At 44.7% G+C, this 15,137-nt stretch overlaps 1 protein-coding gene across 1 annotated transcript in view; it reads right to left on the minus strand.

The window, feature by feature from the left end:
* Positions 1–277: 277 nt before the first annotated feature.
* reck (reversion-inducing-cysteine-rich protein with kazal motifs) overlaps positions 278–15,137 on the minus strand; it is a 76,060-nt gene continuing 61,200 nt past the window's right edge. The window contains exons 19-23 of the mRNA XM_007898126.2: positions 9,970–10,165; positions 8,908–9,115; positions 8,612–8,685; positions 8,339–8,494; positions 278–730 (exon numbers count right to left, since the gene is read on the minus strand). Coding sequence (XP_007896317.1) covers positions 515–730; positions 8,339–8,494; positions 8,612–8,685; positions 8,908–9,115; positions 9,970–10,165 — 850 coding nt within the window. The 3' untranslated portion in view covers positions 278–514. The remainder of the gene's footprint in view (positions 731–8,338; positions 8,495–8,611; positions 8,686–8,907; positions 9,116–9,969; positions 10,166–15,137) is intronic.

Below are 15,137 nucleotides of genomic sequence, written 5' to 3' on the forward strand. Positions count from 1 at the left end.
ACTCCTAGGAAAATGCTATTTCTGCTGAGATTTAAATATTTTGAAAATAACTCACTAAAAATCACATAACCGAAATGATCGGAATTTTGGTTGAAATGATAAATTCTAAATCTTCATGAAAAGTACTTCAATGCCATCTTGTCTGTCCAAACTTCTTTTGTGACCCAAATTTTGGTCATAATACACAACATATACTAAACTAACAGATTACTGCACATTAAGACCAAACGTTTCTAAGGAATAAATGTCCTAAACCTATAATATTATCCTAATCAGTATTAACTCCTTCAAATAAAGTATATAATTTCCTTCATAAAAAGGTTTCTATCAAAAGATATATTTTGAATTTATATTTGTAAGATACAAAAAAAANGGCATTCAGCAGAATTGTTTTAAACCGCTGAATGTTTGATGGCTTGTTATCTTCTGTATTCAACGCTTCGGGGATTGTTGTTCTACCTGTAACTTAATATCAAGTTAAACACAATTTGTTCTTATTGAAAATAAGGAATGGCTATCTGAAACCTAAAAACCCTGAAAAAGAAACCAACAGGTTTAGTAAAAGTGCAGTCGTAGAAAGGATTGTCATTGCAGACCCAGAAGAACCTCTTAATGAAACCTGGACCTGTGAAGTGGTGAGTGCTGACAGTGGAACGTGAGCCATCAATGCTGGACTACCAGTATTTATCAGAGAGTCAATCTTCTCAGCCTCTTTATTGCAAGCTTCAATCTGAAATGGAATACACCAAAAAGTGCAAAACATCATTCGCATTTAGTAACATTCCTCCAAACATTATACTAAGATGTGCTAAACATCTATGCCATTATTTTAACACGTTTCACTGTTACTACTATTGTGACAGCAATTACTGTTACTTTGCATTTCCTGCATAATATTAATATTAAATAGAGATCAAATGGAATAATGATTGTCAAACAACAACAACAAAATTACATTTGTATAGGTCCTTTCTCTCTCCCCGTTTACATTTGTACAGAGCCCTTCATATCAGGAGGACTTCCCGAGGAGTTGGACAGTCAGTGTTTCGGACATGAGCAGGGAGTCAAGACTGGGGAGGGTGGAGGGCAGGTGATCGAAGAGAAGGGTCTTGAGATGGGTCTTGAAGGTGGCAAGGGAGGGGGTGAGGTGGAGGAACTGCGGAATGGAGTTCCAGAGGGTGGGGGCAGAGTGCCAGAAGGCCCGCCCACCAATGGTGGGGCGGGCGATGTGGGGTCACAAAGCAGGCCGGAGCCTGCTGAGTGGAGGGAGCGAGCAGGATGGTTGGGAGTTAGGAGGTCAAAGAGGTAGGGAGGAGCAAGGCCACGGAGGGCTTTGAAGATGATGACCAGGACCTTGAACTGTATCCTCTGTGTGATGGGAAGCCAATGGAGTCGGGCGAGGATGGGGGTGATAGGGTCATGGAGCCTGGTGCGGGAGAGGAAACTGGCTACAGAATTCTGGATGATCTGCAGCCTATGGAGGGAGGAGTTGAGGAGGCCGACAAGCAAGGAGTTTGCATGGTCAAGCCTGGATGCTATGAATGAATGTATGAGGGTTTAGGCGGCCTGAGGTGTGAGACAGTGGCAAAACCAGGTGATGTTGCAGAGGTGGGGGAAGGCAGAATAGGTCATGGCACGGATGTGGGGTAGAAAGGATAGTTGAGGGTCAAGCAAGACCCCAAGGTTCCGGATTGGCTCAGTGAGGTGGAGTGTGCATCCATGGATGGTGATGCTGTCAATGCCTGAGGTGTGGAGGCGCTGACGGGAGCCAATCAGGAGGGCCTCGGTCTTGTTGACTTTCAACTGAAGAAAGTTAGCTCTCATCCAGGACTTGATGTCTGACAGACATTGTTTCAGGTCAGCAGTGGTCCTGGAGTCAAGGGTGGAGGCAGAGAAGTACAATTGGGTGTCATCCGCATACATGTGGAAGTTGACCCCATGTCTGTGGATGATGTCACCAAGAGGGAGCGTATGGATGTTGAAGAGGAGGGGACCAAAGACAGAGCCCTGAGAAATGCCGTTCGAGACGCTGCAGAGGCTTGAGGAGAAACCGTTTGTGGAGATGAAGTGGAGAGGGTCTGAGAGGTACGATCTGAACCAGTCAAGGACAGAACCATGAAGCTTGAGGTGAGGAGAGGCGGTGGATGAGGATAGAGTGGTCGACGGTGTCGAAGGCAGCAGAGAGGTCAAGGAGGACGAGGAGGCAGAGGGAGCCCTGGTCACTAATGGACAGAATGTCATTTGTTATTTTGACCGGGGCTGTTTCTGTGCTGTGGGCGGCACGGAAACCTGATTAGAAGGGTTCATGAAGGGATTGGCAGGAGAGGAAGGAGTGAAGCTGGGAAACAATAACTTGTTCCAGGACCTTGGAGAGGAAAGGGAGTTTGGAGATGGAATGATAGTTTGAAAGAAGTGATGGGTCCAGGGAGGGATTTTTAAGGCTAGGAATAATGATGGCCGTTTTTAATGGGATGGGAACAATACCAGTGGACAAAGAGAGGTTTATGATGTCTGTGAGTAGAGGGGCAAGGAGGTGGAGCTGGGAGGTAAGCAGTGGGGTAGGGATGGGGTCGAGGGAGCAGGTGGTCGCTTCATGCGGGTTATCGTGGTCGTGAGAGAGGAGTGAGAGATAGGTTCAAAGGTATGGAGGGAGGGATGGGTAGGGACTGGAGTGTGAGGGGGAGATGGTATAGACGGATGGGCAGAGGCAGCTGAGTGGATCCCCTCAACTTTGGTTTCAAGGAAGTCCAGCATCACCTTGCAATTGGCATTGGAGGTGAGGATGGGTGAGGCGTGAGAGGGTGTGCGAAGGAGCCGATTGGTGATGGAGAAGAGGAGCCTGGGGTTGTTCTTGGCTTCCAAGATTGTCTTGGGAGTAGAATGACGATTTAGCGAAAGCGAGGGTGGAGAGGTAGGATTTGATAAAGTCCAGCCAGGTCTGCCGATGGACTGTTCAGTTTGATTTAAGCCAGGTGCATTCAGCGGCACGCACCTGTGCTTTAAGGCTGCAGAAGTAGCTGGTGTACCAAGGTGACTTACGTGAATAGGAGACGGTTTGGGAAGTGAGGAGAGCAAGGGAATCGAGAGTGGAGGAGAGGGAGCTGTGGAGAAGAGTGACTGAGGAGAATAGGACATTGCGGGAGGAAGCCCAGACGGGAAAGAGTTCAGATGATTTCAAGGTAGCCAGGGATGGGAGATTTTTTACCAGCAGTGGTAGGAGATGGAGGTGGGTTGGGTGATGGTGGAGAGCAAGGTTGAGGAGTTAAGAGAGATGAAGTGATGGTGGGGAAGGTTCCAGAGGAGTAAGGGGATAGGCCCATTGGGGACCGGGAGATGAGAGCCACACCACCACCACTGTGGATAGGTCGTGGGGTATGATGGAAGGCGTAGCCGGGTGGTGTGGCCTCTGTCAGGGAGAAGGTTTCACCTGGAGTGATCCAGGTTTCAGTGAGGGCAAGAATGTCAATGTTTTCGTCAGGAGGACGTCCCAAGAAGCTGGACAGTCAAGTGTTTCAGACCTGAGGTGGGGGTCGCAATTGGGGAGGGTGCAGCAGGATGATTGAAAGCACGATCGAACAGGAGGGTCTTGAGATGGGTCTTGAAGGAGGCAAGGGAAGGGGTGAGGCAGAGGGACTGCGGAATGGAGTTCCAGAGGATAGGGGCAGAGTGGCAGAAGGCTCGCCCACCAATGGTGGGTCGGGTGAGGCAGGAGATGAAAAGCGAAGCGGATAAAGAGCATTGGGGGTGAAGAGAAAAGTTACCCAATTATAATAAACAAGATTGGTATTTTCTGGTTTCTTGATGGGCAGGAAAAAAGAATGCGCACCAAGTAACACTTCTGTTACAATTTAATAATTTTCATTCTAATAATTCTTGCTATTGATATAGCATCTTATTATGCTGAAATACCTCAAAAGTGTTTCAGAATTTTCTGTGAAGTGCAGACTGTATATCCTCACAGAAACTGGATCACCCCAGGCGACACCTTTCTCCTGACAGAGGCCAACCACCTGGCTATATCTTTCATCATACCCTACGACCTAATTGCCATGGTGGTGCTGTGGCCCTCATCTCCAAGTCCTCACTTGTGCGATCCCCTTACTCCATGACTATTACTGACAAAGCCATCTTGGATTACTACTTCAGCTCTCTTAACCTCTCAATCCCTCTCCCCACTGCAACCCAACCCACCCCTATCTCCTAACGCACCTGGAAAAGAATGTCCCCACACTCCCTCTCTGTTGTCTTAGACTCATCTGAACTCCTCCCCCTCTAGGCTTTCTCCCACACCAACTTATCCTCCTCGGTCACTCTCCTCCACAACTCCCTCTCCACCACTCTCAATGGCCTTGCCCCCTCACCTACCAAATCACCTCTTACTCACGCAATTCACCCTGGTACACCATCCACCTCCGCTTCCTCAAGGCACATGGCTCAGATCTAACAGTTCATCGGCAGACCTGGCTGGACCACATCAAAACTTACCGCTCTGCCCTCACCTGCGCTAAATCATCCTTCTACTCCAAGATAATATTGAGACCAAGGACAACCCCAGGCTCCTCTTCTCCATCACCACCCTGCTCACCTACCCACCCTCTCACATCTCAACCATCCTCTCCTCCAACTCCAACTGCAAGGACATGCTGGATTTCCTCAATACCAAAATCGAGGGGATCCAATCTGCCGCCTCTGACCTTTCAACGGCTACCCCCTCCGCATCTCACCTTCGAACCCGCCTCCCCCTCCTCTCACCACCAATATAACCTACATGAGACCCACCACCTGCTCCCTCGACCCCAACCCTACCCCTCTCCTTACCTCCCAGCCCCTCTATTCACAGACCTTTCTCTGTCCACTGGCACCATTTCCACCCCCTTAAAAACCTTCCCTGGACCCATCCCAACTCTCAAATTACTGCCCTATCTCCAACCTCCCTTTCCTTTCCAAGTTCCTTGAAGGAGTCGTTGCTTCCCAGCTTTGCTCCTTCTTATCCCGCCACTCCCTATACGAACCCCTCCAATCGGGTTTCCGTGCTGCCCACAGCACAGAAACAGCTATGGTCAAAGTGACAAATGACATTCTGTCCATGAGTGACCATGGATCCCTCGGTCTCCTTGTCCTCGCAGCTGCCTTTAATGCCGTTGACCATTCTATCCTCCTCAACCGCCTCGCTGCTCACCTCAACCTTCATGGTTCTGTCCTTGAATGTTTCAGATCATACCTCTCACACCATATCCACATCATCTCCACAAACAGTTTCTCCTCCAGCCCCCACTGTCTCGTGCGGCATTCCTCAGGGCTCTGTCCTTGGTCCTCTCCAACTTGTATATGCTCCCTCTTGGTGACATCATCTGCAGACATGAGGTCAACTTCCACATGTATGCGGATGACACCCAACTGTATCTCTCCACCTCCACCCTCGACTCCAGGACCACTGCTGTCCTGACAGAATGTCTATCAGACATCACTTCCTGCATAAGAGCTAACTTTCTGCAGCTGAAAGTCAACAAGACCGAGGCCCTCCTGATTGGCTACTGTCAGCGCCTCTATACCTCAAGCACTGGCAGCATCACCATTCAGTGATGCACACTCCACCTCACCAAGCCAGTCCGGAACTTTGGCGTCTTTTTTGACTCTCTGGTATCCTTTCCGTGCCATGACCCGCTCTGCCTTCCCCCACCTCCACCCCTGCCTCACCCCTCAGACCGCCGAAACCCTAGATGTTCATCACATCTAGGCTCGACTACGCCAACTCCCTGCTTGTTGGCCTTCCCAACTTTTCCATCCACAAGCTGATCATCCAGAACTCTGCAGCTCCTGTCCTCTCCCATACCAGGCTCTGTGACCCCATCAAACCACACACTCACCCGGCTCCACTGACTCCCCATCCCTCAGAGGACAGAGTTCAAAATCCTCGTCCTCACCTTCAAGGCCCTCCACGGCTTTTCACCTTCCTACCACTTGACCTACTAACTCCTTATTAGTGGAGTCCTGTAGCTCAGTGGTTAGAGCACTCGCTTTGCAAGCGAGATATCTGGTTTCAATTCCAGGCAGGGTGAAACCTTGGGCAAGTTTCCTTACTCCACGCGCCTAATAATAATCCCTCCAAAACAAAACAATAATAAATTGGTCATTTTCAATCCACGACTGTTTGTGGGACACTGCTGTGCGCAATTGGCTGCTGCGTTTCGCCCACAAATATACGGTCAATTCACTTTACAGTCTATTTTGTGAAGCACTTTGAGACGTCGAGAAGATGTGAAAAGCGCTATATCAAATGCAAGGATTATTATTATTATTAACCTGTCTGCATCCTCCGCTTAGCAAGCTCCGGCATTCACACAGCCATGTCCCATAAACAGCCATGAAGCAAATGACTTTTTTAAACATATATATATATATATATACACAAACACACAAATTGTTGGCCAGAGCACAGGGAGAAATTCCCATCTCTTTTCAAATAGAGCCATAGGATCTTAACGACCACCTGAACAAGAAAATTAGATCCCAGTATACTGCCTCATCAGAACGACGGCACCTCACACAATGCAGCGTTTTCCTTGGACTGAATTGGAGTGTCTGCATAGATTATGAGCTTAAAAATCCTGACATGGGCTGTGAATCTACAACCTTTTGACTCAGAGGTGAGAGTGCTGCAACTTAACTCGGCTGACTTTCTATAATTATTATCCCTTGCTGTTCGTGGGTCATTGCTGTGGACAAATTGGCTGCCATGTTCACCTACAAACTATATAGTTACTACACTTTACAGAAAATCATGTGAAGTGCTTTGAGATGGGCTCCTGAAAAGAGCAATATTAAACGCAAAGATTATTATTATTCCAGAAACAGTGTGGGGTTCATGGCTTGCCCAAGAACACAAACGTTTGCAATTCAGAAAGAGTTACAAAAGTGTAATGGGCTGGCCAAATAGAAAAGTGCAGAAATGTTTGCCCAAAATTGCAGAGACTTGTCAGTTCTGCCGAAAATTTCGGGGAAATTTTTGACAGATTTTGCAGAAAATGGTGGTGAGTTGATTAGTGCTATTGAGGTACATTTCACAACCAACCTACATTTTTTCACTTTATTCATTAAAACTGAACATGAGGAAATAACACATATTTGGTTGTTGCAAAAAACATATTAATTACTTCTTTAACTAAGTGGCCTTTTTATTTCGGGGGTGAGGGGAAACCAGTGAGGCTACAGGAGCTCTCAGGGTCCATCACTGCAGACAGACAGCGAGCCAGACACACGTATACACTCGCAGGCAGAGAGAGAGACACGCACACACTTACATACAGATACACACTCACAGTTACATTCTCAGAGAGAGAGAGACGCACTCACAGAGAGACACTCACAAACACATAGGGAGACACACACAGGCACAGCCACAAACACACAGAGAAGGAGACACAGACATAAACAAACGGAGAGAGAGACAGACATACAGACATGCACAGAGATACACATTTGCTGACTGCACATGCAAGTCTGGCGCCGTCCCGCCCAGAGTGATGTCAGCTAAACAGCCGGGAGGCCCGCGGGCCAGAAGCTACATGTATAGCGGGTTGGAGCTGAGAGGATGTTTGCAGCGATCACACTTTTATATTGGCCCAGGTAATGGATTACACCTGCACCACAAGTTCCAGTGATAGGACTATCACCATTGTAGGCTCTGTAGAATTCCAAATGCCAAGCAGGATACCAACAAACTCAGCATAGACAATGATTTGAACCTAAAACCACTGGTCTTTACAACAACTTGTATTTATAGAGCGCCCTTCACACAAGGTTTCATCCCGTGTGACAGTGTCAGACTCTACCACTGTCAAGACGCTTGACAGTGGTAGAGTCTGAACCCGAGTTAGGGGTCAGAGGGAGAAGGAGATGACCGTAAGCCCGATCAAGAAGAAATGTCTTTAGGTGGGATTTGAAAGTGTGTGGGGGGGGGCAACAGACGGATCGTGGGAAAGAGTTCCAGAGTTTTGGGGCGTAATGGCTGAAAGCACGACCGCCAATGGTGGAGCGGGGGACAAACAGGAGACTGGAGCCAACCGAGCAGAGGCAGTTGGTTGAGTGGGGGGTTAAGCAGATTAGTAAGGATGAGGGCATGAAGGGATTTGAAAACGGGTTAGAGGATCTTGAAGTCGATCCGTTCGACGATTGGGAGCCAGTGAAGCCTGGCAAGGATTGGTGTGATGGCTCCCCGATACAATCTAATACTGCGCCTTTGGCACTGTGTCCTTTCTATGATTTTCATTGTATTGTGCAAAACCTTCTGAAAATTTAAATCAAAACAATGCAAGATATAGTAAGTTTTAAAACCTACCTGCAATGTTGTTGGATCCTGACCAACTGGAATGATGAGGATCACAAGGTCAGATTCTATACTTAGGTATCCAAAAATATCACACTGAGGCACTGAAATGTGTAGGCGTAAAGTGTGGAGGATGTCATGTACGGACACTGGTCTTGCATCATTTAACTGCAAAAAAAAACAGTAAATGTAAATCAGCACATCAGTTAACAAAATTTGAGTGATTCAACACAAATACTTCTGTCAAAGTGCACTAAATAGCAGAAAACTGCAGTTATACGTTACCTTAGCGAGGCTATCCAGCTGATCATTACTCCATAAAACACGGAGCATTCCAGCACATAAGGGGCAACAAGCTCCTGAAAAACAAAAAGTGGTTACCGTTTTAAATGCATTTAGAACTATTAGTAAAACTCTAGATTTTTTTTCAATAGGAAAGAATTCTACAAATACTTTCCAGTGAACCACACCAGCAGACAAATGATCGAAGCTAGGTAGGAATACTAAGATTAAATGTCAACATTCACCATAATTTGCAAACTAGTTACTGCAATGGCAACAATTCCGGGAAAATGCGTTACCAGGTGGTGTGACCGGTTTGCATCTGCTGCTTGGAAGTGATGGACACGTGACAGACGAACACTCGGGGTGAGAACTGAAATCCGAGAGAATGCCCACAGCTTGACAACTCCCGTAGTAGTCCACTGCTACACGATCCGAATAGGCAGCACACACATTATTGTATGTTTCACCATTATGGCCACAGACAGCCTCATATCTACAGACATCCTTCAAAGAAAACACACATAAAAATATTAAGAGTTAGCTCCTCAATAAAAAATCAATACTTCAAAAGTTAAAATTATCCCACATCCAAACATACCAATATTTAAGTGTTATATTTATTGCAATGTTTATTTAAATGTTTATTGCAAATATAAGCATTCCAATAGGTATGAAATCATCTTTAAGGTATAATGATATTAAAAACAGGAACAAGTGCCAACATACTTTAGGTGTTGGAGGCCGGAGTGCTATGCAGCATAATGGACATAAATCACCTATTTAAAATTACTTTTGTGAAATGCAAGGTTTATTAATCAAATATCCTAGCTGCAAAGTATTTTTAACAGCCAAAAGGATAGCAATGTCACCTGCTCTGGGTGCCTGGTGAACAGGATAATGTCTATATTTTTGGGGTGGGTTACAAGGCAGATGTCTTGAATGCAGACTTGTTCATTAGAGGATGACTGACAAGAATGAAGTACAACTGGAATTAAAATATCGGTCAAAGCAGGTGTTGACTGCAACATTTCTAACTGAGTTTATATTGCTGTGGCATTGTGAAATAATTTTGTAAAATGATTCTGAATATTTTCATTTAATGACGCCACTTTTATTCAGTTACGTTTGATGCATTTAAAGTATACTAGAGATGCAGATTCACTGTGAGGCACTTCACTATTCTCCTGTGGGAAGACAATAGGGTGCATCCAGTGCAAATTGAGAACACTAGTGACTGTTTCATTATAGGTTTATATTGGGAAAACTACAGACCAAATGATGTTGTGTGTACATACCAACATGCAGATTTTTTTTACAGTATGAACTGAGTGCCTTTGCTATTTCCAGCTTAATCATACCTGACATGGGCCAGTGTAGGACAAGGTTTTGGATCTTTGGTACAAGGCACATAGATTAATATGTTCCACATTTTCAGTGTCACAGACTGGTTCGATGGCGAGCAGTTCACAATTGACTGGTCTGGAGATGCACTCATATTGGTCACAATCAATCAAATCAATACCAGTGAGACAGACCTTTGGCTTAGGGATGCATCTGTTTGCAAACACAAATTCAAGGAAATTCAATTTAAAAGTTAACAAATATCACTTTCAGAGTTCAATAACAGAAGTACTAAAAGCAGATAAATTTAGGTTAGACAATTGTGAATAAAACTGTGTGAAATTTAGGTTAGACAATTGTGAATAAAACTGTGCGTGTGTTCTACAAAAGATTTTGCTCACTATGGAACCTATCTGTATAAGTTCTGGACATGTGCAGAGTATCCTGTGTTCGAACGTTTTTCTGGAGAAGTTATTTCCACCGAAAGAGAGCGGAGTTATTTATACAGAGTATTTTCAATTTATTCGACTGAGCATTTTGTTCGCTTTTAGATCAGAATTATAGAAAGAAACTCTGCTAAAGAAATAGAAGCAAAACTGGCCATAACACAAGAGTTTTCAGAAAGGCTTCTGCCCATTGTTGATTAATTATGTCTTGTGTTGAAAGTGATCAGAAAAACATAGGAGGATAGTGTATGTTTGCATCCAAATCCAGGCATGTTGGTGAGTGCACCTGCTACCAACTAACATTTATAACAACTCTATTAACATTCATGGAAATTTCTCTATGTTGGAAACGCTTGAAATAAACTCCAATCAATACATGTACTAAGAATTACAATTCCCGCATTAACATTTGATTACAATCTGTTCAGCCTCAGTTGTAAAGGCCAACTTCAGAACAAACACCGGGAAGTTTTTCTTTACCCAGGAGGTAATCAATGACTGGAGCAGGTTACCAGAAACGGTGGTTGAGGCCAGGTCACTGGACTCATTTAAAAAGTAGCGTGATGCTGTGATGAGGAGACGATAGTATGGGGGGGTTCTGGAAGGATGAGATTGAATGGCCCAAAAAGGCCTTCTTCATCCTAACCATTCATATGATTTTATGAATTGTTTAAAAAAAGTAACAAAGATCACAGCAAAAGTCTCAGTGAATTTGCTGTTTACTAATGGTACACAGTGCCAAAGACCTGCAGAAAATGGTCGATAGCTGACAACTATGGGCTCATCAATCTGATTTAACCAAAGTGATGTTTCAATCAGCTCCACACCTTCAGTACATACCACCTCAATCTTTATCGAAGGCAGGAAACTTGCAGTTGTCCAACAGTTCAAATACTTAGGTAGCATCCTGACCAGTTATAGAAATGTTCCAGATGTGGAAGTGTTCCATTTTTCCAGATATTCAATCTGCCATTTTGTGAATCCTACCCTATACTAGTAAGGTTGAAAGAGAGACAGAATAAGGAAAGCTAGGTGGGGAAATAGGCATTCAAAGCAGAAAGTGCAAAGCATTTTAAACAAAGAAAGTTGAATTAGTATGAAAATAAAGAAGTGCTATAAAAAGAAAGGAACAATATAGAAAACAGGAAACATAAGGAAGATAAGAAAGAAATTGAAATATTACCAGCTAACACTAAAGGGAGTAGCTAATGAGTGCCATCTGTAGCTGGTGCAGAAACTAAAGAAACTCTCCTGATGTGAGCCAAAATGACTATATTTAACTATACTAGCTCTCCCTTTCTTGTACATCTCCTACAACGTTACAGCACAAAAACAGGCAATTCAGCCCATTGAGAGTTGCTGGTGTTTCTCTCCCCCCATGTTACACTCTCTTGTTTGCTCCCCTTATTCTTTAATAATAATGCTTGCATTAATATACTTCTTTTGCAGGTATTTATCTAATTCCATTTTAAAACAATAATGAAATCTTTTAATGAATCATTTGTTCCTCCCAAATTGTAAATATGCCAACTGCATAAGCTCCTCCTCCTAGAACTTTAAGACTATGGAACCTCCCTATGCAGTCTCCCCAGTCTTACAACTCGCAAGCTTTTAGATCACTACAACTCTTAAAAAAATGCTGAGAACCTGTACTTCTCTCATGAGTAATAACAAACAACTCTGGGCTCACAGTCTCCAAAACTCCAAATGACCTTCTTGTGTATCATTGTTATATCATGTTCAGACCTTGGGCTTTATATTGAGGTTGATCAACAGAAAATATCTGACCATCTTTCACACATCATCGGTGCTTATTTTTCCATAGAAAAATCCAAAATTACTGTTGGAATAATTGCCTACAGGTGGCCTCCAACCATATTTTGCCAAAGACATACATTAGTGGTCTTAGACGGTGGCTGTGGTAAACTTATCTTGTTTTTAAACAAACATTGACTTTAACAGCTCCAGAATGTGCACTTTCTGCCTTCTTCAACCCAAATTCAAACAGATTGAATTATTATGGATAATTCAACTTTTAATTTTTTTATTGGATAATTCAATTATTATTATTGATCTAGCATTAGATATTGAGTAACCTAGCGCATAGTAAGCTTCCAGAATCAGAAAACCCTCTGTACATTTTATCCTGAATTATGCAGAGAGATACAAAACCATTTGTAAAGCCAACTTTCCATAGTTGAACGTCAGCAAGACCATCCTGATTGGCTCGCGACAGCGCCTCCGTACCTAGGCACTGGCAGCATCAACATCCACGGATGCACACTCCACCTCACCGAGCCAGACAGGAACCTAGCCGTCTTGTTTGACCCTCAACTGTACTTTCTCCCCCATATCCGTGCCATAATCCACTCTGCCTTCCCCCAACCGCAACATTGCCCAACTCCGCCATTGCCTCACCTCTCAGGCCGCTGAATCCCTCATATATCCCATCAGTACATCCAGGCTCGACTATGCCAATGCCCTGCTTGTCGACTCCCAACTCTTCCCTCCACAAGCTGCAGATCATCCAGAGCTCTGCAGCTTGTGTCCTCTCCTGCACCAGGCTCCGTGAACCCATCACAACCCACCCTCGCCCGGCTCCACTGGCTCTCCATCCCTCAGAGGATCGAGTTCAAAATCCTCGTCCTCATCTTCAAGGCCATCCATGGCCTTGCTCCTTCCTACCTCACCGACCTGCTAACCACTTATCAACCTGTCCGCTCACTCCGCCCAGGAGACTCTGGCCTGCTCCAATATCCTCTGCCCAGCCCGCCTCACCATCGACCTCAGCCTCTTTGCCCCACCATCGACCTCAGCCTCTTTGCCCCACCCTCTGGAAGTCTATCCCACATTCCCTTCGCCTTGCTCCCTCCCTTGCCTCCTTCAAGGAACTCCTCAAGAACCTCCTCTTCGACCTTGCCTTCGGCCACCCTCGTACCCCTACCCTGCCCGCCCTCCACCCTCCCTGATCGCAACCCCCCCCCGCCTAATCCCCGACTGTTCAGCACCTTGGGATCTTCTCCCAACATGAAAGACGCTTTACAAATGTAATTTTGTATTAGGCTACGAAATCTAAGGAATTACATGTGTGAGACTGAAAGACACGTTGCTGTCTGTTTGAACTTGTTTGAATGATTTGGATGTTAATATGGACAGGTATCAGCACACTCAGTTCACCTTTGAGACAGAGGCTGTAGATTTAAGCTCCACACCTGGATTTTGAACTCCAGACAGACACTCCAATGCAGTGCTAAGGGTGAGCTGCATTGTTAGTAGGTGTCATGCTTCTGGTGAGATGTTAAATCGAGGATATGTGTGCAATGCCCGAGGTACTGGGGGGGGTTGGCAATTGCGATAGGCCTCCCCCACCCGGAAGCCTTCAGGTGTATAGTTGGCTCCCTTTCAATCATATTATGCAATTGTCAATTGTATGCCACTGGTGACCACTCAAAGTGGGTTTAAAAAGGCTCAACTGTTCCAGCTGCAGTCAAGAGCATGTGCAGGAAGTGGTAGTTGGGAAATATGTGACTCATCACAGTGGGCCACACAAGGAGGGGGCAGCTGTAGAGAACTCCACATTACCTGGCTGGTGCTGCGGAGCCACTTCACAAGGTTTACTGTGGAGTGACTGCATTTGTAAGTGCATATTATGCACAGCAATGTCACACAAACAGCCATTAAATTAATGACCAATTTTATTTGGGGGATTGATGATCAGGGAACTCCCTTCTCCTTTTGAAAAGAGTCACAGGATCTTTAAAGTCAACCTAAACAGCCAGACAGGACCTCAGTTTAACGTCTCATCTGAAGGACGGCATCTCCGATAATGGAACTCGCCCTCCCCAGCACTGCACAGGAGTGTCATCTTAAATTATGTGAGTCCAAGTCCAAATGTGGGGGCTTGAACTCACAACCTTCTGACTCAGATTTGAGAGTGCTACCAACTAACATTACATTTTGAGAAGAATAGTTTGGGTGATTGTAGCCTGATGGGTAAAGCAATCGATGGAGTGGAAGAGCACCCAGATCTGGGGGTAAAAATATATAAATACCTAAAAATGAGATGGAATGATAGCTATAAAAACCTATTGAGAAGGAATAGTAGGTAAATTATGTTGGAATTGTATAGGATATTGGTTGAGCTGCAGTTGGGTGTACTGTGTTCAGTTTTGGATCCACCATTACAGGAATAAACATGGAAAGTATACAGTCTGGATTCATTAGGATGATTCTGGGTATGAGAGAATATACAGTGTTTTAATCTACTTCTTTAAAGCTTGACTTTGGTTATAACATGGTTGAAGAGTTGATCCCATTCATTACTCAAATGCACTGTCCACCCCCTCCCTATATGCCACACAGCTTTCGCGCTAAAATGTCCGACTTCTGCGTCATTAGGTACACAATGACACCACTTTGTGCTGCTGCGCATGAGACTCCACTGTACTTACGAAAAAGGGCTGGTTAAATTGGCCTTTTTTGCTCAAACAGTAGAGAATGAGAGGATCCAAGAAGTAAAACCATATTGGTAGAATGTTGAAAAGTGGAATTATTGGAAAAGGCAGTAGTGCAAAAAGGAATTGTGTGCTGTAAATATTTACGTTGAGCATGTAAGATTATATTTGTTTTCATTCCTTGAATGGAGTTCACCCTACAAGTATAATGTCAGTCCCTGACCCATGCTTGGAAATCATCTTCTTTTGTTGTCATTCCATTAAAGAACTGAGAAATCTAGAATG

The sequence above is a fragment of the Callorhinchus milii genome, unplaced genomic scaffold (assembly GCF_018977255.1).
Source record: "Callorhinchus milii isolate IMCB2004 unplaced genomic scaffold, IMCB_Cmil_1.0 Scaffold2, whole genome shotgun sequence".
NCBI classification, from domain to species: Eukaryota; Metazoa; Chordata; class Chondrichthyes; order Chimaeriformes; family Callorhinchidae; genus Callorhinchus; species Callorhinchus milii.